This window comes from Platichthys flesus, chromosome 9 (assembly GCF_949316205.1).
Source record: "Platichthys flesus chromosome 9, fPlaFle2.1, whole genome shotgun sequence".
Taxonomy (NCBI): domain Eukaryota; kingdom Metazoa; phylum Chordata; class Actinopteri; order Pleuronectiformes; family Pleuronectidae; genus Platichthys; species Platichthys flesus.
In genome coordinates this window covers 7,453,306-7,476,520 of record NC_084953.1, presented here as the reverse complement: position 1 = coordinate 7,476,520, position 23,215 = coordinate 7,453,306, and the positions used below count along the sequence as shown (strand labels likewise).

At 41.7% G+C, this 23,215-nt stretch overlaps 1 protein-coding gene across 4 annotated transcripts in view; it reads right to left on the bottom strand.

The window, feature by feature from the left end:
• The window catches only part of dennd1b (DENN/MADD domain containing 1B), a 101,821-nt gene that overhangs the window by 12,678 nt on the left and 65,928 nt on the right, over positions 1-23,215 (bottom strand). For 3 of the 4 annotated variants that reach the window (XM_062395524.1, XM_062395523.1, XM_062395525.1), the window contains 7 exons: positions 14,728-14,853; positions 11,402-11,503; positions 5,726-5,816; positions 4,085-4,125; positions 2,783-2,818; positions 2,192-2,248; positions 847-936 (listed from right to left, as the gene is read on the bottom strand). In XM_062395524.1, the coding sequence (XP_062251508.1) occupies positions 847-936; positions 2,192-2,248; positions 2,783-2,818; positions 4,085-4,125; positions 5,726-5,816; positions 11,402-11,503; positions 14,728-14,853 (543 nt within the window). Of the gene's footprint in view, positions 1-846; positions 937-2,191; positions 2,249-2,782; positions 2,819-4,084; positions 4,126-5,717; positions 5,817-11,401; positions 11,504-14,727; positions 14,854-23,215 lie in introns of those variants that run through there. The other variant, XM_062395526.1, reaches the window with a different exon arrangement.

Here is a 23,215-nt window from a genome sequence, read left to right as displayed (position 1 = left end):
GGAAGCACAATGCTAATTAGAGGCAGCGCAACCTCTCCTAATCACACTCTTACATGGCTTTGACCAAAATGTCAGTGTGTGCATGCAGGCTTTTTTTTGTTTTTAGATAGAATTGAGTGTCCATTTTTTTTCTTTTCTTTCCTCCAGCAATAAGAGGGAGAGAAGCTCCAGCTGGGATTCCAGAGGTATAGATACAGTATGCAGAGGGAAATATAACTAGTACGCCTCAGGCTATATGCATGTGCTTTGTACTGTACAGTGTGCAGCTGCAATAACATAAAACCAAACTTCCCAGGAATTATAAGCGAGCGTGATAATTTACGCTGCACTACAGGATCTCATAATTTCCTAATGTCCTCAAGTCTCCTGATGAATTTATTGATGAATGTGTGTTTTGTGAGCGTGCACGTACTCGCTCATCGCGTGTCAGCTCTGTACACAACAAAGGAAAAAAAAAAAGTGCTATCCACTTATGGTGCACAAGCAAATTCTTCACAGGAAATGCTGACCAGCAGATGAGCTGCTTCTACTGTCCACGCTGTTCAGAGGAAAACACTGACTGTACAACACGAGTGTGTTGACAGAGAAGAAAATGCTTATCATTACGTCTGGCACCCTGACAAACTACTGTACTTCCAAGAGTTGTTATAAGAGAGAGGGAGAGAGGTGGTGGTGGTGGTGGTGGTGGGGGGGGGGGGGGGGAAGAGATAGATGAAGATAAAAGAAACTGATGGAAAATGGGATGAAGAGAGAAAGAAAAACCAATGGTAAATGTAGTTAACTCGGTGGGTGTGTGTGTGTGTGTGTGTGTGTGTGTGTGTGTGTGTGTGTGTGTGTGTGTCATACCCGTCTCATCTTCTGCAGTCTCCTTGGAGACAGGCTCTTGGTGCTGGTGGGAGACCCTGCACAGACCGGCATCCCCTCTTCTTCCTCTTCCTGAGTGAAAGATGAAGAGTTTAAATCTTAGATGGTTTGTATCATAAATCAATTTGGACTAAAGCATCAGTTAGTTTGTTTTATATTCTGTGTGGAATAACCTGATCAACAAGACAACTTCCAAACACAGAGGTTAATACATTTCAAATGGACTAAAAAAATAAATGAAATGTAATTAGTATATATATCTAAAGCTTGAAAACAGCCTGTTCCACTGTGTCATGGACCTAAACTGTTATTAAAACATGTCATTCCTTCACTATGATAAACATGTGAACTGTCATTTATCTTAGTCAGTCCCATATACAAAGTTCTGTTAGTTAAAAAACAGCTCGTCAAATCTGCACCTGATACACTCCTCAGAAAACATCATCTACTTCTCATTGGATGATGTCCGGCTCCAATTACTGAGTCAAATTGTTCAAGCACATAACTGAAGCTTTTTCAACAGGCTTGTCAAAAAAATCACAGACCTACTGTAGCAGTGAAGATGGAGAGTACTGAGAGGACTTAAGCCGCTTGTGACAATAACATATTTACTATATCACCAACCTTATATATAAAATTATAATCAAGACCACCTCACAGCAGATTAATCTCAATATGTGTGTGTCAACATGTGCAGCTGTAAGTAACAAACAGTAAATGCTGATTAATTTAGATTCAAAGACAATGTGTTTGTTTTTCTCAATGCACGGGGAAATTTGACTTCAAAATCAAACAGAGTTCAGCCTCTTTTTGCCTCCGCTCCGCCCGTGCCTGTGTGTGTGTTTGTGTGCACAGTGTTCACACTGCAGAACACCACATGCTCTCCTGGTTCATCATCAGTGCCCTCGCTCCTCAGCTTCCCACTGACAGATCAAACTGCTATTGCCTTATCAAATCCATCAGGCTTATGGAAACATACACCTCATTACATTAGCTTTGAGGAAATCACAGGCTAACTGATGAAATATGCAGACAATAAAAGAGAGAGAGAGGGGCTGGGGCTCGGATGACATGACAGGCCATAGCCAGAGGGGCGCTGGTTAAAAATGTACAGCCTGAACAAAGCGCTAAGCAGGCTTCAACAGTCATTAAAAGCCGCAGCGTCAGAATCACACACTACATGTAAAGCAGCCTTCGCGTTTGCTTCTACGAGGATGTGTGTGTGTCTGTCGGTGTGCAACAGAACACATGTGTGCACGTGTGTATGTGTGCTGGTGAAAGTGTGTGCGTGTGTGTCAGGGAGGCGCAAGAGGTCCGTGTGGCTCACCCTTGCTTTTAGTCTGCCCTTAATGTCCCGGATGCCCCTCTTGGCATGACTCCTGGCCTAGGTGGGAAAACAGAACACACATACACACAAACACACACACAGAGACACACACACACACAGAGACACAAACGCACAGACACACGCACAGATTACTAATCAAAACATGTTGCATTAACATTCTGCTCTGGTTTCATGTAACATCAAGAAATGCTTTGATCCCTGTGGCAAAAACACGGAGACAAAAGGCTGGATAAGAAAAGCCTCGCACACTAACAGGAGGCGGTAACATGAAAGGGCACCCTGACCACCTATTGTACAGCACATAACGACACGGCTCCGCTCATCAAACGCACACTAGTCATGAACGGCGCTCCCACTCGCTCCACAGCCAATTGCAACAGACACATTTTCGAGTTAATTTTCATATATCCGCGCGTAATGATTAATTTTCCCTAAAGAACCTGCAAAGATGTCACCCCAGGTTCCGTTTCAATGGATTTCTCCAGACTTGAGGATTCAATTTATACACGTACTGTATCGAGCAAAGCACTGATGTGTTTCCCTAATAAGCAGCTTTGCAGGGGAACGTACCTTTGTCACGGCCGTGTTGATGAGTGCTCCTCCTCTCTGTGATAGACAAAGACAATTATTTGTCAGACACTGAAATACATTAAGAGGGAGTTGCCACACATTCAAACCATATGTCATCAAGTATCAGGTAATTATTCCTTTACTATATGCGTATGTATGCAAACATATATTCACCAACATATGCAAACATTTAATATCATTGTTTATCAGCTAAAGGGAAATTAAAACCATTTCATTGTTTCTCAATCAGTATATCTTATGTACTTTTGAATACAACAATCGATATTTCTGCAAGATCACCCAACCCCGAGGATTAAATTTCAATATCAAACAGCCAAATCTCGTCTGCAGTTATAAAGAGCATCGGCAACTTGACTTCAGGAAGAAACCGTGGTGACATCGGGCTCGTGTTGCTGAGCCATGATAAACTGTAGGATTCACAGCATTCAGGAGGTGTTCGTTCAGAAGCAGCCTAAAACAGAGATGGAAGGAACTGTGCAGGATTGATTTCTGCTTTGAGTTCTGCAGCCTGACATTATGGTGCCCAATATCTCTGTGTGTCTGTCTCGTCTTCCCTCTCTGAGAGGCTGCATCTCCCCTTTCGGCGTCGCACTCTTTTTCTCAGTGTTTGGTCTTTAGTGTAAGCACAAAGCGTCGGCTAAACGGCTAAACAGAGTAAATGGCAGACAGTGTTTCAGAAGTCGGCAGAGGGAGAGAGGGAGAGGGGCCGAGGTGAAGGCCCCTCTTATAGATCCCTGTCAGTCAGGAAATGTGAACTTTAACAAACCTTTGAAGAGCACTCTAGAGAACTAATTCAGCCTTAGCTGAAGGCGTGGGGAGAGAGGGAGGGAGTGAGTGAGAGACAGAGGGGGGGCTGTGACAGAGATGAAAAGAGGGAGAGAAATAAAGAGAGAAAGGAGAGGAGGAAAGCAACAGAAGCAGATGAAGAAGGAGGGAGAGATCTGTGTTCCTGGGTCGGTTCAGCGGAGTAACGCCTGTGTTTGCTGCCAGATCAACATGTCATGTTGGAGGACGTCTTGTCACGTCAAATCACTTCTGTCTCCCTCCCTGTCTGCCTCCACTGTCCTGCTGCACGCGCCGCTTCACACACCAAAGTGCACTCAAGCTGGATCTGTACATTCAGGCAGCCCCTTCATTCCAGAGGCAACACCGGGACTTCAAACGGAGTCGTGTCAATCACGCGTTTAATTAAATATAACTCAGGAAGAAAATGGGTGGAACATAAAGAAAAGCCCCAGATAAAGGCATTTAGGTGTGAGATGCACGGCTTTCTGTGGATACCTTCACGGTGTGCATCCATTGCTGATAAGACCTTGAATTACCTGGGGGATAAATCACAGGACGTATGAATTAATCATTTTGCACTCAGTAGCAGTGTGAACATTGCAAAGCAAAGGTAACTATGGATATTACTCCGTGACACAGTCTTTTAGCTCCACATATTTACTGAGAATTTTAAATTGTGGGGAAATGTATCCCGAAACAAACGTAGTGACAGTGTTTTGTAAAGTGGCTGAACAAAATAAAAGTGAACTATTAATTCAACTAAATTACTCCGTGTCTTTGGCCTTAGTTCAGTTCAAAGTCTTTGCAGTAAACTTCTAGAGTTAAAAGTTGTTTTCTTCTTTTGACCTTTTTGCCTCTTTTACAATCATAATTATAAACTTAACCTTTTACAATTGAAAATGATCTAGGTATTTAACCTTGATGTAACCTGGACTTGATATAACTCGGTCAGGATGGAGGACTGATTTCTCACGTGTCTAGAGAAGCTAATTGCAGACGACAGCGGGGGCTTGGGTCACGATCAGAAAAGATGAGCCTTACAATAACAGGATGATGACGAGTATTAAGCTGCAACATCTGGACGCCATTTCTTTTTTTCTTGTCATGTAAATACGACTCGAAACCTGAGGTGTTACGATCAAAACAACCTCATTTGTCTGAGCGCTCCTGTGGGATTTGTTTCACACTCAAACTTCTGATGTGATAAAGCTCATTCCCAAAATGAGATTAATTCTTTCACTGAGATTCACCTGTTTATCAGTTCCAATAAGGATTTTTGATAAAAGTGACACTGGAGAGGCAAAAATATATAAAACAATAAGCCATTTTATTATTTATATATTTATCATTATTAATTTGAGCTCTGCACTGATTTGAGAACAGCTGAGAGCAACTTCTGTATGAGAAAAATGTATTATATATATATTAATAATTAAACTCTATTCTTCAAAGTAAAATAGAGCTAATTAGCCCATTCATATTTAAAGCACTTTATGTGGTCACAGGCGTGTTTATGAGAAAGAAGACATCAAATGTGATGTGAACGATACTAATCTGAGAACGAGAAATACTTTCATATTGACATTTTATACAAACGAATATAATACAATTTACTGACTTAAGTTTATTCAACTAGTTTACAAATATTTGCCTTTTTACCTTTTTCTAATTTTACTGCTTTTGTACAAATATACAAAACAGCAACAAGCAAACAACTGTAGAGGAGCTTCACATTCTACACTTGGTAGTGTCAGACTTTGATACAATAATTGACATTAATAGTTTTATACAGTGCTAATATCTTTATCTCTAAAACTATTTCTGTTAAACTAAACTTTTTTCTCTCTTGAGAAATAAGTGATCTTTTTCAATACTATAAATAACTGTTTCTTGATTTTGAGGTGTGTTTGTATCAAGCCAGTTTCTTGTGTGATTGTCTTTTCCTATATTTAACTGGTTCACAGTTTAGAGAAGCACAAAACTCTTTTCATTTTCACAACTTTAAAAGGTTTCTCCTTATTTTTATGTTCCCACTTTTTATGTTTCACTGTAATACAATAACTTCTGCCTGTTGCATGAAATATGGCAAACACACGTAAGGTGACTAATTGATAGACAGGGCCCGGCGCTACTCACTTCCACAGAAGCCCCCCTCTGTGATCTCCTCTTCAAACACGTCGGTGAAGCCGCGGCCTGCGTTCAATTTGGCCAGCCGTCCGTCGATGAACTACGAACCATAAATTACAATGTGCTTATTAAAGGAGGGGGGGGGGGGGGAGGAGTGGACACACTTAAACAAACACACAGAGATTCAAACACTCTAACCACAGTGGGTGTTATTAATCCTACCTGACGGAAACTACATCGCAAGATTAGGTGGGGTGCAGGTAATAGGGATTTGGTAATGTGGAGCAGATGAGGGATTAGGGCAGCAGACTACATGCTGCACACAGTCTGAGACATGAGGAAGTTTCATTTCCTCCCTGTGTAACATGGAGCGCATAAAACCCCATCTCATAAATATGGACCCAACAGTCAAGACACATTTCATGAGCACAAATGCTCTTAAATATGTTGGTAAAAGCAAACATGCACACAAACACGCCTCAACACAATAAAATAACATGAGAGTAGACAGTAGCATTAAAGCATGAACTAATAAAAGTAGGAAAAAAAGAAATAATGTTAATATCACCTACAAACACATTAAATGGCTTTTATCTTATTGTTTTGCCAAAATGGTGTGCACGTGTATATGTATATAAATATGTTCCTATGAAATATTTTATACCATTAACAAACCTCTTCAACACTTTACTGACATCCTTTTACTTTTGGAAAGTTTCAGCTGCACTTTACACCATGAAAAACTTTCTATCAGATTGTTTGAGGCTTTTGTATTAATTCCCATATGTTTTGAAAAGCAAACCATAACCTCGTTAAGATAAGCGCTATTGAAATAAAACTTTATAATATAATCATCTATATTCAATCTTTGTTTTCACCCGTAAAAGTTCCTAATAATCCATACAGGACTTTTTGTTTAGAGGTGGGAGGAAAAAGCGTCTAACAATCAGCACTGGTGTCATTTAGATTTAACGCTGAAATACATTTTTGACTGATAACTGCATTAATTAAAACTCACCGCCTCCTACATTTCAAATGCTTGTATATGTAAAACAGCAACAGATTTTGTTTTAATGGTAGCAGTCCTACACCCACCTCTGCGAGTGTGTCCAAAGTGTAACACAACAGTGTCTCAGTGTCGCAGCGGGTGCACGTCCACAGGGACAGCCTGCTAACTAGTGAGCGACCCCGCCGCCCGCTCCTCTGGTCAGAGGATCTGGAAGCTCATCATTAGATCATTTTAATGAGAGGTGAGACTCCAGGTTCCGACCACTGCTTGGCTACTTGGCGAGTCCAATTAGTGCAGATAATCAACCCAAATCATCACCTATCCGCCCCCTCCCCCATCTCCCTGCACACACCACAGGCACATTACCTGCCGCACTGTGGGCCTTAATTAGACATTACTCAACAATGGCAGACTGTGATCACCACACACAGACAGACAAAGACAACCACACACAAGCACACACACTCATGTACGTGCATGAACACAAAAACAACTTGTTGAAAACAAGGAGCTCATTTTCTTTGTCACCAGAGTCACCAAAAATTAGAGGGGAAAACAAGTCTCAGAGAAACGGGAGGTAATTCAGGACGAGTCTCAGTCAGGACCAACTTCACTGTGAATCCAGTGACAAGAAGAACAAGTCACTTCATGACATTTCAATGCTTTTGCTTTAATTATTTATTCATCTTACCAAAGAATCTGAGGCCAAACTACATGTGTAAATAATGTCAAACTGAGTTTCACATTTTGAGGAAAATCCTGCTCCACCTCTTCATGTCTGGATGACATCTTGTCATCTCCCCACCATCTTTGCTAAGTTACCAGAGCAGATTTGATAAAAAGAGAGGAAGCATAAGGAGACTATCACTACGGGTGCTTCACATGATGAGATAGATGTTAATCAAGCTCATAAAATGTATTCTCTAAATCACCACCAATATTTATAATGTATAGATCCCAATAAGCAGCTGAGACTGTGCTTACTGGTTCTAATATGCAGCTTTCTATCACTAATTATGTGCAGCAGGAGCTTTTTACAATATTTACTCAGCAGTTTACTGTAACTCCTGCAATATGGAGTCTTATAGACTGTGTAAAGGGGAGGGAGCCACCACATGATCAAATTGTTTGATTTTGCACCTTTTGGCTCATTCCCATTCATTTATACACAGAACAATGGACCGTTATTGATTGACTGTCTCTCCAAAGGCTCCTGGCAGGACATTATCAGACCTCCTGCTGACTCAATGAACCACTGTGTGGCTCAGTGAGAGCTCATTGAATCAGTCTCTGTTAGCCCAGCGCACACAGATATAATGCATGAGTGCATGTGCGCTTGTGAGTGTGTAGGAGCTGAGTTGATAGGAAGCAGGTTAATGGAGACAGGTTTTCCTTCCGCAGTCTTGAGGATGATCTCTCCCACTTGTTTTGTTCTGAACACAGAAGAGCTGGTGGACCGAGCAGAAAGGAAAACGTCTGGGAGCAGAAGTGTCATAATGAGTGGTGTGTTTGAATGTTTTCATTTCCAGGGTTGGCTCAGTGTCTATATTTCATAGTGGCACAACATTAAAATGACTTTTTTCTCCCTTCTGTTGGTCACTTTAAAAAAAAACTATGAGGATCTAAAAATAAAAAACATTTTTTTAAATAATTCGCAGTGAGGAATTTGTTTATTTGTGGATGATCATGAAGCCAAAGAGCTTTTCTACAGGGAAGGAAAAAAAAAAACACTAAATAAAGTATCTCCAGGAAAAAAAAACAATTTCCTGTTGAGATGTTAACACCTCAAACTCAGGCGACACCTCCACATTACACACGTGTGTTTCAGTAAGTGTGTGATCAACAGTTTCTTGTGGTGTAACAATCACAAAAAATGTGGATTGAATTTGGTTCAGGTTTGACATAAAGATGACATTTAAAAAATCCCCAAAGCTATTGTGTGATTGAATAAGTGATACATTTCATGAAATAAAAATGGTTCTGATAAACGGTGTAAAGTCAAGCTCAGATGATTGCCTGATTAATAATGGAGCAACACAACCTGGTTGTTTACACCAAAGCTAAAATATTGCAGCCATGACACCCTTCCTTAACGATCGCATTGGGAATTATTGTTGTTCACTTAAACTGGAGAAAGAAAACAGAAAAACAATTTAGCAAAAAATAATTAACTACTTTTAAAAAGTAAAGTTTCTAAACTAATGCGACTGTTGGTTAATCCCTGTTTTTACTGTAATATTTACGATGCAACATTTGTTGATTTTTTTATTATTAATAAAAATCCATATATGTGTCATTCCCTGTACTACTGGGGGATCGGTTAGACAGCTGCTGTACTCATCTGCTTAAAAATAATGTGAAATATACCGACAGTGAAGACAATATATAGGACAAAAGCTTAAAATACAAGTTGGTGTAAAAACAATCAATAAGAAAAAACCTGGAGAAGAACAGAAAACAAATCCAGTCCCACAGCGTTATGTATATACAATGGATGTGTGCATGCGTGTGGCCAGGCACGCTGAGTATTGTTTGTGTTTGTGGACGGGAATGGGTCATGGCCAGAGCAGAGCCCGGGCGAAGCACTGGCCTCCCTCACTTTAGTCAAAAGAGGAGTGGAGGAGATAAGCTAACCCCGTCCCCCGAGCTGGAGAGGAGGAGGTGGAGGAGATAAGGTCCTGTTTCCCAATGCTACTGCCGAGGCAGGAGCCAGCCGGGAGGACACTTTGAACTGATGCTCGCTATCTGCTCTGCCTGGGAAAATTATAGATGGGCAGAGTGTCCAGAAAAACAAAAGGCTGATTGAGGGCCGCTGTGCAGAAACTCTCGGGGGTAAATCACACTACTATCACGGGTCAGAGAGCACAAAGAAAAATTCAAGGGGTGAGAGGAAATTTTCTTTGGAGCCAGAGGTGTCTCTCCTCTCAGCGCAGGCTCAGCTAAGTTTAGTTTTGCTGAAGGGATTTGGGGCGAAAAACATATTAAGTATACATGAGTGATTTTAGGGGAAACTCGTGTAACCAAGCATGAATAAAGGATAGTTTCTCTCTAATACACACACACACACACACACGTACACACACACGTACACGTACACACACACACACCATACCTATCCTTACCCTGACCTAAAACGTGACTTCACTTTAAAATTCAATGATTTATGTTATGTTTCCCCCCATAAGGAAGACGAGTCCCCGTGATGGCAGTGAGTTAACAGATTTAGTTCCCACAGCAGGGGCAGTGTGAGTGACACCTACACACTACCATCCTTTATAATGTTGTGTGGACACTCATTGACTTAATACCCTAACTCTGACCTATTTCTTACCACAACACTAAAACCAAGTCTTATCCCTCGAAAAGCCTGTCAAAGTCGTGAGAACTGGATAAAAATGTCCTCACAACTGTACAAAAACACACACTCACACACTCTACATATACACTCAACATAAATAGATTGCTTTCTGATGACTATGTTTAAAGTTGCCACATGTTTTTGCCTGACCTGATATGGCTTTGTACAGTAAGAATACTTCTAACATGCCTGAGTTATCGTGTTGTGTTTGTACATTCAGTAAAATTGAGCAAACAGAGACACATTAAGAGGAGTGTTGGGAGATAACCACAGTAAACAGTTTCTTGGGGTCAATAACCATCTATCTATAATCCCAGTCCCCCCCCCCCCAGGCCACTATCTCTCTCTCGTCTCCATTTTTCCTGACTCTGAACTACTGAACTGTCAAGATACTAAATGCTAACTTTACCCAGTTGACAGGTTGCTGAGCACATGAGGTGCTGAGAGACAGTTTCTACCTATAAAACTGAAGATTTTTTATTTTAACCCTGCAAAATAAAAAAAAAATCTGCTCAAAAAAATAAACAGCTTAAAAATAAACTGACATTGATGGGGAAAGGACAGAGTAGCCTGCCATAGAAGAACTGCTTTTCTATCAGTCATCTGTTTCCATATGTGCTCGGCTGACGCTCACAGGGACATAGCTGTGCATCAGTGTCAATGTTATATACAAAAATATAGAAGTGACAGCAATCTATAGATGAGTAAATAAAGTCCGGTTTTGACAAGGTAAAAGTCAAATACATAACCGGAATTTGCACATTTTCTCTTTGTTCATGTTAATTTGACTCGTTACAGTGACTGAGTACACCCTCCCACTAACATCTGGCTTTCTCTCTGCCCTGGGAATGGAGACTATCTGCAAATGACTCTGCAGTAGACACAGGTTGGTATCCGCTACAGCTCCAATCGGCAGTGATGGAAACATGACAACCAGGCGAACACTCAAATCTGCTCCTTTTCTTTGTTTTGGCAATCTGGACACTTGAGGAAACTCTGGGCATTGATGCATAAATAATCATTAATTTTTATGTATAGATTGTTATTTTATATCATGGGAACAACACACAATAGCAAATAGTTCTTCATATCATCCAAGATGCCAAAATGGAAGGACAGTGGGGCGAGAGAGCTTTTCAGTCTCTGGCGCATTTTGACATTAAACATGAAGTTGGAAAGAAAAGAATAAACCAAGAGGCAAACTTTTCTACCTGCATTAAAAAACAACTGCATAAACCTGCTTATTTGGCTTAAAAGTGGTTTGTGAAATGATTATTAACACACACACACACACACACACATACACAGATGTTTGTACCTGTTTGAAGAGCTGCAGGTTGACAGCCATGGACAGGAAGTTCCTCATGGTGCTCGAGCGGTGGTTCGCGAAGCTCTCCTCACAGAAAGTGATAGGCTCCCCCTGAGGAGTCCAGGGAGACGTTATTGACAAAAATGAAAACACACAATTATTTCTAATTCATTTTTGGCTCACAGTTCTTTGTATCAATCTGTTTTGCGCCGTGTTTACTCGGTTGAGAGACGAGCCGCAGGAAGGAAGGCAGATGCTTTTGGTGTCTTGAAAGGCAGGGGGTCTGAGCCCAGCACTGTGGTTTATAATGTGATTCACAGCACTGAGACACTCGCATCGCGCCTGCTTTCATTATGCACTTTCTTACAAAGAACTATTTCAACTGATTTCTTCATTAGTGAGCTTAAGTGAGCCTGAAATGAAAATTGAGCGTAAAAAGAGAGACAGGAAGGAAAGAGGAAGGAAGGTGGAGGAGGAGGGAGAGTAAAAAAAGAATAATAATAGTGCCTTATAGAATAACACGTTCCCCTGGCAGAGCGCACACGATCTCCCCCAGACCAGAAGACAGTGTCCCAGGAAACTCCCCTGTACGCGCACATTATCACATTATTACTATTTCTTACATCATGTCTTTTGTGCTGTGAGCTATAGACATGGAGGATGACAACAGAACCACTGCAGGCCAATCACACTCGGCCCCACAGTCATCTCCAATTCATGTTTTCTCATAATTAACATAATTCTCACATATTTCAATGATGCTCCGAATTCTTCTGGTGTGAAACAATGTGCTTTGTGTGTTCCAGGCTATGAGCACAGCGTGGCACATAAAAACAACTTAACGACACTGGAGACTAACCCCATTTTAAAGGGGATGATACCAGTGGCCCAAATTACATCACAGAGACACTGCTCCACTTACATCACACAAAGTTTTTAAGGCGTATTCTCGCGTTTAAAGCCGAGTTTAAAGTCGCCTCAGCTGTGGTTCAATCAGCTTTTTCTTTGCATGGCTACAGCCTCGGACCACGCTGCAGCTACGAAGATAAAAAGCATTCTGGGACTAAGAAAACTTTCCGAGTTAACTTTAATAGGAGTGGGTCAGTGTACAAATCAATGTCCAGCCAAATCCTGTGGTACATACATGTCATCACAACTGCTGCGAGACATCTACATGAATTTCATCTTTTGTATTTACTTTTGTTAACACCAGAGAAACCAGCTCATCAAAGACAATGAAAAAAAAAACACCGTCTTAATTGTATTTAGTTAATAAAGTTCAATTAAAACCAAACAGAGAGCAATACAATGGGGCTAATCTACACAAACTCACTCTTGGTACTTGTTATGTTTTAACACATCTAACTGAAACAAGGGTTTAGCGATAAATTAGCATTATTTGTCAACTTCCTAAAAAGGAAGTTGACAAAAAGGAAGTTCAGCTTTTTAGGAAGCTGAAGGGGGAGTTTATCCCCCCCCCCCGCTCAGTTTTTTTTGACTAAAACTGAGTTTACTTAATTGGAAACCCATCCCGTCCACCCCCCTGCAGAGTTTTGACACTTGGTCGGATGATATGAAATGGTACATGCCAACTTGAGTAGAACTTTGGCATATTGTGCTACGAGTAGGTACCGAGCCCGCAGCCATGAATAGACACCCAACTGACTTGGTTTCATCAATGGTGGTGAAAATTAATTTGAATTGCTATTTCAGGTTTCATGTGTCAGACACGTGTGCCGCTCCGAGCTGGTGAGAAGCACCTAGGGGAGCACCGACGTGAGAGGAAACAGATGACCTAAGAAATGCTGCTCTAATCAGCTGATTGCTTTTCAACTCATTATCCTTTTCCAGTATTATTTCATTTACAACTCAGCAAGACTCCCACCAAGCATCCACATCCCTCCTTCTGTCGAGGCATATGGACCTGTGAACCTCAGTGCTCGGCTCGGCTCTGTCGAGGAAGATCTTCTCCTCCACTCGGAACAACAACTAGTAAAGTGATGTTCCACAGATATCAGAAAACAGGGAGAATCATCTGCATCTTCATGAATGCAGATGTGCATGTAAACTCCAAGGCTTTTATACAGACACCATCTAAGATGCGGTGTGAGCAAATTCAGAATTAACTGCGTGTTGTGCTCACACACACAAATATATACACACACACAGAGTGCTTGTGTCAGAGGGGAGGCAGCTTGTTCGTATACTGTCGGTATGAAGAAAAAAAGAGACAGCATCAATAATGTAGCATCTTGACTCCGGTAGTCCACAAAGTCCAATTAATCTCAAAGCCAAAGGAACAAAGGCCTCGCTATTTGACAAACAGGACATGCTGTAGTTTGCTTTGCTCTGACTCAGACTTGATGAGCAGAAACGATATCGAGAAGAAACGTTAGGAGGGCTTAGCAAAGGAGAGTGAAACACCAAAGGTGGCTAAAAGGAATCTTCAAAGGGAACGTCCTGACTCTTTTCGGTTCCTCTGACATTTCAGCGCCTCAGACAGGCCCACCTCAGCTCTGCGCTCTGACTGAAAACACACCTTTTACCTTCAGTCGAAACGGCCCCGCTCCAACCGGAAGACGGGGAAATTTGAATCAGTTCACACAAACTGAGATCACGACTATGACTGCATATTCTGCAGAGCAGAAATATTCATGTCTGTGAATGTTTCCTGTTTTGGATAAAGATTCAGTCTGTGGCCTTCATCCTTAATATCTATTGTCTCATTATTTAAATGCGATTCAAAGAAGCAAAAAGCTTTGTTGAAATGTGAGGGTTGGAAAAAGTTAGAATCCGTTTGTCTGCTGCTTATTGATTATCCAGAGATATATAATTTTTGTTGCGGTTTTTATTAACAAGACAAAATTGGAGTGTTTTAAGGCACAATAAACAAAAACAATCACTTTTGTTATGTTTGCATGTTCCTGGAAATCACAGATACTAGAAAAGTAAGAAGATATTTGGGGTTGTAGAGACACTGCATGGAGACATGGACGACATCTAGTTGCATTAATATGATGGGAAAACCTGCCTATACCTCACTATGATTATTGTTATTGATTGATTGATGATTGCTATAAGAAATGTGTGGTTGGGGGCTTTGAACATCTTTTGCTTCTGATGGGGGACATGCCAGAAAGAAGAGTGGAAAAAGGGTTTTCCTTTATTTGTTTGGATGAAGAAACTAATATTAGATTTAATACTATGCCTCAAATCGAATGGGTCTAATGGTAAACCAGTGCATATTTCAAGATTAATTTAGGTGTGTATCAGCCCACATATGAAACAGTGCTGCTATTAATATCGCTCTGTAATTACTGACACTGGATCCTTACTGGTTTATATCTCAGGGCGTCTCGGTAGCATCCGAACAGAGCGGCCTGCGCTCTCATGAAGGACCTCGCCACACCACTTCCTGTTGCTGTCGACTGCTTCTTCAGCTTGCTCTTCAGAGAGGACACCTGGAGGAAACACAAGGAGGATGTGGGATAGGGAGAAGGAGAGGGAGAGATTGGGGGAGGCAGGGGTGGAGAGGTAAAAGTTGAATTATCACCTCTGAAATTGGTGGAGGAAACAGCTAGCCCATTCTGGGTGTGAAGTATCACATTTGCAGGTCATCTTAAAAAAGGAAAGAGAAGAAAGGGAAAGTCTTCAGCCTTTCCTCCGAGCTTATCTGTTGTGCTGCTGCGAGCACCTGCTGCTTTGCTAATTGAGCAGAGGATGGGGGGTTGGCGAGAAGGAGGGGACAGCAGAGAGGAAATGGAAACTCACATCCTCACTCTTCGTTCTTCACCCTCTCTCTCCACGTTGCCACCCCTGCTTTGCTACCCATCACCTACTCTTCCATTTTTTCATTTCATTTCTGACTCCCCTCCTCTCTCTTTCTCCTGTTTCCTCTCCCCGGTTGGCTCTCCCGGACTCCCTCCAGAAAGGGACACTTGACATAAAATGTCTTTAATTATTTTCCTCTCTCCTGGCTCCGTCTCCAGGACTCCAGGCGAGAGTGGAGAAGCAGCAGGCCCGAGCTTGTTTCAGGATGACAAAAGATTCACCCTGGCCAGCGGGCCCTGGGGAGTCTGGGAAGGAAGTTGTCAAGAGGCTCTCCTCACCTGCTCAGCAGTAGTCTCACTGTGCAGTGGCAGAGCGAGGAGGAGGCAGAGATAGCGAGGGGACAGCCACTCTGTGTGTGGGCTGTGCCAGCTTCACACAAAAGCATGATTGGGTTGCATAGGAGGTCTGTATTACTGAATGCAGTGAGGTGTGGGCTGTTGCATGGAATTGAATCAGGATTTTAAAAGAAAACCGATAAGTTTATAGAAGCTTCCACCTTTACTTGTGAAAACCAGAATAACTGTTTCGACCTTGAATAACACTGCATTGCTTTGTTATAAAAGCAAACAAAAATAAAGCACGAATCAATGCTAATTGTACATAGAACTCAGGTGAATGATTCCTACAGATCTGTGCATGTGACTGGTAAGGTGAGGATTTGCTGTGTGTCATTATGAAATAAAACCTATTGCCCATGCAGAGGAGATAAAGTGAAACAACCAGGAACAGAGTAAATTGACATTTGTGGTTGGTAGTTTGCCTTTTAAATTTAACAATGTGCTGCTTATTTATCCAGCTCATTCAATCGCCTCCTAATACAACAAAAACATTAAACGGAGTGTGATCAGTGTTTGTGTCAGATATGTATCTGCTAGTACTGACTAATTTGTTCACTGCTTTAAAACAACATCTTTCATTTCTTGGTTTTGATGCTGTTATTGTTTGTAACAGTATTTATAGTCGGAAAGACAACCAGAGGTTCAATCCACCACTAAATGGCTCCAGTTGCTTTGCAATGTGATATTATTTTTTGATCTGGTCAATTTCAAAGTGAGGTGGACAAATGCATCCTGCTGTGAGGCCGCGGCGTTAGAGGGATATCACGGACTGGGCAACCGCAATTAGCCTATCTGGAAAACTGGAGGGGGGAGAAGCAAAGTGTTAGCACAGCTCGAGCAGAGGACAGGCAGAAATAAACAGAGAGGTGTAGAGAGAAAGAAATTGAGAAGGATGGCGGAGAGAGTGGCAGTCTTAAACTGGGACAAAGACAAAATGAACAGCGTTGATTCCTCTCCCCTGGGCTTTGTCACTCTCCACAATGTCCCCATGGTGCCATTGCAAATGCTCCCAGGCATCAAATAGAAAGTTTATCACGGTTAAATTAACAAGTGTCATCTCCATATTCACTCATTGTGCTAAATGCTTTTATGTTTATGTAAAGCCCTTTTTGGAATTAATATTTCATGTTTGTGTGCATTTTCACTTTTTTTTTTTTCATCCTTGCAAATCATTAAACTGTCTTTTTCTGGGGGGAGAATCAAAGCGAACACAATGTCAGTCTAAGAAGAGGAGGCATACCCCAAAGACTGTCAGAGGAGATGGGATAGTGGAGTTTACTCTGCACACAGAGTTCTGTACTGCGGCTTTGAACGGGTGAGAGCACTGCAGTGGAAGACACTTTTTAATGAGCTGGGTACACAATCACTCCCTTTGCTTCCCGGTGTTTGAGAAAAATGGGTGATGAAGTTTGAAGATCCATGAGGAAAATTAAGCAAGATGAAAAATTCTTCACTTCCATTCCGGTGATCAATTAATTTATCAAATATCACAAAAATGGTAACGGCAAAATGACAAAATACCGAACGAGCGTTTTTTGTTAAGCGACCACCTCGAAATAGACACAAAAAATAAATGTATGGTTAGTAATTGCCTACACCACAATCATCAGGTGTGCCTCCACGGTAATAGCCCTGTCAGACTAATTAACTTCTCCAGTTTGAGTGAAGCTAACGAGATGCGTACAGGCATCAGAGGAAGGCCAAGCTCTACAGGTGATAACCCTATTTGGCAGTGACATTTTTAGTGTAAAGTCACAGTGGCGGTGATGAGATCAAAAGCAGAAAGTCCCCCATTGGGTCCAATTAGAACTATAGCATTGTACAGGGAAAGATGAGGTGGGGGGGAGAGGGGTTGGGCAGGAGGGGAGAGAGGGCTGTGTGGTTGTGGGAGAGCGGGAAATAAAAAAAAACTGTTGAGTTATGATATTCATAATCTATGCAGAGAGGCCTTTCCAGTACAGGTCTTCTCCCCATAGCTGTGATCTTTTCAATTTACATCAAGGGAAGATGGTCGGGGATGAAAGCAGGGCATCCAAAGCGCACAGCCCACAGAGGGCAGACATGGGGCCTCATTAAGGCCCGGCCCAGCCAGCCCAAAACAGGGTTTGAAGTGCGTCACATAAAGAGCAGGGGTTCAAAGGTCAGACACGGAACAGATCTCCATTTAACTCTCCAGCTGGAGATGGTAATTAGCAGGTGCAATGATGATCCCTGCCTGACTGTAAGGGATGATACCACTGTAGGTGACACCAGGCTGATCTGTGTGTATGTGTGAGTGTGTGTGTGCTTGTTGTACGCACAGACATACACAGACACACACACAGTGACTTGATGCATCAATACTATCTATTTCTAATAAAACACTGAGGTACTATATGTATTATATAATACATTTATTCCAGCACAAGCTTTTAAGGGGAGGAGAAAGGGTGATGTTGACAAAACAAGAGACAATGAAGTGTACAACTGCTGCTACTCTATTATAAAACTCAACCTGATAATGAAATAATCTTGGTTTCATCATTGCAGTCATGAATGAAGAAATAATATTTCAATTCAAGTGGTTATATAAACAGACGTGGTCGCTGCAGTTAATTAACATCGGAAAAATCATAGACTTCCACGTTAAGACAAAAAAACAACAACAGAAAAGATAACAATCAAAACATGCTAAATGTAGTCGCTGGGTTGATAATATTAAGCTGATAAAAATAAAATAAAAACAAATAAAGTTACACACACAAGTATATATTTAGAATTTTATATACAATTTTCACTGGAGCATAAAACAACTCCTCCCAAATAACGACCCTGACACTTGTCTGTTGTTTAACAAAATAAAAAAATAAATGAAAACTTGGGTTTTTCTTCTCACAAAAAAAGAATGTTTTGTTTAAGATTCTGTCCAGGGAAAGAAAGCCATGGGGACGCAATTAAAGAACTACAAAGAAAAAAATAGTTATGAAAATCTCCCACTTTCTTTTGATGTGCTGCAGTCTGAACTGTACACACACACACACACACACACACACACACACATACGAATTCGAACAAAGACACAAAAGGAAAACCACGGGCATATATTCTCACACATGAACGCATACATGTAAACAATGAGCATGTGACTCGGAATCTAGAAATCATATCAATTCGTTCAATTTAAAATTAAATATTTTATGAATGTCTTTTTTAAATCAACTCTTTTTTTCTTCTTACAATAGAACTGAAAGCAATGGGGATATTACTACATTTGATGAGGTGGAGTTAACTACAATCTCCCGTAAGCAGCCCCGCTTAACAAAAGTCTGAGGTAGGATAGTAAAAATAACTACAGTGAATATTAAATTAGTTAAGTGTGGGGATAAAATATATTATGTAAAAATCAAGAAAGACTAGAATAGATGGACTATTACTAAGGCGAGCAGTGAGACGTGCAAATTCTTAGTCACACGATATTGTATGCAACACAATACATTAGTCAGGAGAAATGAAAAGGAGTGGGAAAGCAAAGGGGAGGAAAAGTCTCGGTGTGTGTATTTTAATAGGGCTATCCCAGTGCCACGAGATTCTCCCCGGTGTGAGGTTACTTTGTCAGGCTGACCTCTTCTAGCAGCCGAGCAGCTGAGTTTTGCATACATAATTAACTACAGCTAAATGTCATCTCTCACTTCAATAACTTACGCAGTGGGTGATGCTGCTCTCCCTTTTTGACTTTTAATCCGGAGCGAACCGCCGGCAGAACGACCAGGTGAAAATGAAGTGCAGCTTTTAAACTCCACATGAGCAAAGGAACGGCTGCTAACACCGCGGTGTAGGTGTGTGCACAGTTCAGCGCCGTTTAAAAGCCAAATCGTTACCCCTTCAGGTAATGATTCAAATGACGACGGCCATTGCAGTTGGTAAGGCACAGAGTCGACACGGCCACAAAATCAGATGCTTTGCCTGTCGTACGTTGCAGCAGCGAGATCGGTTCTGGAAATGCACAGAATGTAACTGAGGTGGAGCAACAGCATTCCCACAACTGAGCTACCATGTAGTTAGCACAGTGTGCGAGGGGCTTTACAGTAGATGGCTCCGCTCCACTAAGAAGGGCTCCGGTGAAATGAGACACAATCGGCTGTATCTAAACTCAAAATGGGGGGAATCTGGCGGAGAAACTCAAAAATCTGTGAGTAGCAAAAGTTTACTCCTGAGCTAGATCTGAGTGTCATTGATGAACATTCCTGGCCGATAAGAGTGTGGGTGTCTGTGCGCGCGTGTCTGTGCATCTGCGTGTGTGTGTGTGTGTGTGTGTGTGTGTGTGTGTGTGTGTGTGTGTGTGTGTGTGTGTGTGTGTGTGTGTGTGTGTGTGTGAGCGCTGCTGCTGTCGGCTGTGCTCGCTTGTAGATGATGATGTAGATGTTGTTTTCTGGGAGCGTCGGAAAAATGAACACCAAATTAAAGCCGCGATGTTTGATTAAGTGTGCCAGGTGATCTCAGGAGAGGCGCGCAGACACAACCTCAACCCCCTCATTCATTTGTAAACCTCCAAATGCAGGCTTGAAATACAGGAAGTAGGAGTGTGTGCTGTAAATTTCCCCCTTGATTGGGAATACAAATGATCAAATGTGTGAGGGCTCGGAATGCATGGGTACACGGTGTCAGCAAAGTAGCGAGCGGCAGAGAGGAGGAGAATAGAAGGAATTAGGCTGTGATGTGAAAGGGAGCATCTTTAAATAAAGATGTGAGCTGCATTGTAGCACCTCAGCTTGAATATGTGGCACAGAAAGAATAATACATGAAAAAAAAATCCTCCGTTCTTCCGTCATTGGTTTGAGATCAATTGCCGGGATCAAATACGAATCCGATTCAGTCGCACACTGTTTGTTTTCGGAATTAACAGACTCCTAATTTGCTATTCTTGGATACTTTTAATGACGAGTGCAGTAAACAGCTTCACCGGCGAAAAAGCCAATTATAACTTTATCAGCACAAATCTGGGTGCGGAAGAGGAACTGTGGATTTCAGAAAAAGAAACAAAAATACCTTGATCTTCCAGGGAAAACTACAGCTTTTTTATTGACTATTTCATTTCAGTGTGCTTGTCAACACATTGATTTTACTGACACAAGCACAGACTCTCTGAGATTAATATGATTTATTAATGGGGAAAACTAATGAATATATTCCTTTATTTCTCGAACAAAATCCCAATGTTTATCAAAAAATAACAATAAAAAAAACGCAAACTCAAATAAAGGAACTAAAAAGTTCATTGATCTCCATTATTTCTCATACAAAATAAAATAAAAATATACTGGTTAAAATAGGAACTGTTTAGTCTGATGCTCAGTAGACATTTTGCATGTTGCAGCTATAAATAACAAAAGGGGGTATAAAATCGAAAAAAATGAAAAAAATGAAAGAGATTGATATCATTGATTTACTTTAACTGTCGAAACATTTAAAAAGACAAATCCAATCCTTAAAAAAGGACAAATAAAAAGACAATAAATGTTATAAACTTCTGATTCAAGTCACTTTCCAATTGAAGGAAAATGTCAAAACTTATTCTCCGGAGATTTTTGCTTCCTTTTTTGACCCATTAACAATTACTCTCTCATCTAGATCCTTCCTTCTTTTTTTTTTAACTAAACGGAACCGCTACTGGCATGGTAGCGTTTGTAATAGTCAATAAATCTAAAATATTATGTGTGAAATTGTGGGAAAAGACCATTAAGGGGCGGGCACTAGTGGAGCCGGTGTAGGGGTCCTGTCTGAAAGAAGGCGGCTAATTCAGGACAACTGTGAACTCTGAACCTGCTAAAAGCCTGGCCACTGGTCAGCCGGGCCACGTAATCCAGTCCACATGTGCTCACAGTCTGCGATGCCATAATTAGACGGATCTCTTAAGGTTTGTTTAAATCAACATCAGAGTGCTTTGTTTTCCCTTTTTACTTGATGTATGCACACACACAAAAAAAGCCTGTGGCCTTTAACTTATAATCCTTTACATGCTTCATATATTCACATGAAGCGACGCGCACTTTTAGAATGAGAATATTCATGACTTTGTGAGTAGGGATTCAGTTTCACAGTGAATGAGGTGTGTGAAGTAGCCTGTGTTACAGTGCGATTTAGAGTGAGGGTTTTAATAACGCTCACTCTCAAACAACGAGCCGCCGTTTGGGCTGCGGCGGAGAATCACAAAGCATTAATCAACATTTCAGGCCTCTGTTTGACAAACTGCACAATGCCTCAAACATCTCTCTGTGTGTAAACACAAACATCAAATGCCATGTGGCATGTCCTCATCGCTAACAAGCAAACTAACAAGAGACCTGGAATTCCACTCAATTAGTACCTGCTCGCTTCCTTATTAATCTACTAGCACCGGTGAAAAGATAAGAGGGGACGGGGGAAAAAAGGAAAAAGGAATAAAAACAACAACAACAATTTGTTACAATAAATATATTAATGCCAGAGAAGCTTCTGTTTCAGGTGGTGTAATTTGACATGATATGCGGGCTATGTTCTGTGATTAGTCAGGAAAAATGGTGAGAAGGGGATCAAAGCGAAAAGGGCTCTGAGCCTGCCACTTAATTTATCACACGGCAAAGACAAAGGCTTTTCTCTCTGCTTCTGTCGCTTTTCAAAAGCCCTGACTCCTTTTTATGACAAACTCAGTTTGCAGTTTAATTTAGGACTTGAGTCCCTGGGTGCAGAAAAGCAAGCAGGCAGGAAGTGAGAGGAAGGTAGTGCAGCCAGACAGGCACACAGGCAGAGAAGCAAACAGCGGGTGGAAGATACGTCCAGGCTGGCGGTAAGTACTCCGAGAGGGAGACAAGAATGGAGACAGGTGTCATGAAACCCGAGCAGCCAGGCAGGCGATAAGGTAGGCAGGCAAACAGTCTAAAAGTAGTAGGCAGGAAATGGTATAAAATGTAGGAAAGATCACACTGGTGCAGGTAGTAAGGAGGCATTCATACGCACTAGCAGTTGTAGTAGGCTGAGCAGTGCTAAATCAGGAGAACCAGAGAAGTGTGGGAGTGAGAAGGTCTGGAGTCCGCCGGGCAGGGGATTGAATTATATACTGCTGTCAGGGCAGGAGTCCAGTAGGCGGTGGAACCTGAGTATACACCGTTAGTAACGTGGGTAATAGTTCGTGCACAATCTCAGCGGGGCCTCAGTGTCTCACAGAGGAGGCCTAATACACACACGCCCAGGAAAACCGCTCAACAAACAGATCCCTGCTTTGACAGAGACAGGGGAGACAAGAACGTGTGTTGTTCTGAATGCTTGTGTGTGTGTGTGTGTGTGTAAGAAGGTGTGTGTGTGTGTGTGTTAGAAGGTGTGTGAATGTGCAAGTGACCCTGACGTCGTGGTGATGTTTCCTGTAGCACTGACCGCCGTCAGTGCTCCATTAATTAAAGAGACGATGCGCTGGCAGGTGGCTTCACTGCCCACACTGGTAATTGGCCCCCTTCTTCCCACTCTCTCCCCCTAGAAAATCACCCATCTCTGCCTTTTCTTTTCTTTCCTCTGCCTTGTTCCCTCCTCCGATCTCCCGTTCTCAGAAACGTGCCAGTGGGCAGGCAGAAATGCAAGACTATGTGAAATAATGATTAGAATGGTTGGAGATGAAGAGAAAGGAGTTGCACATTTTCCCACAAGC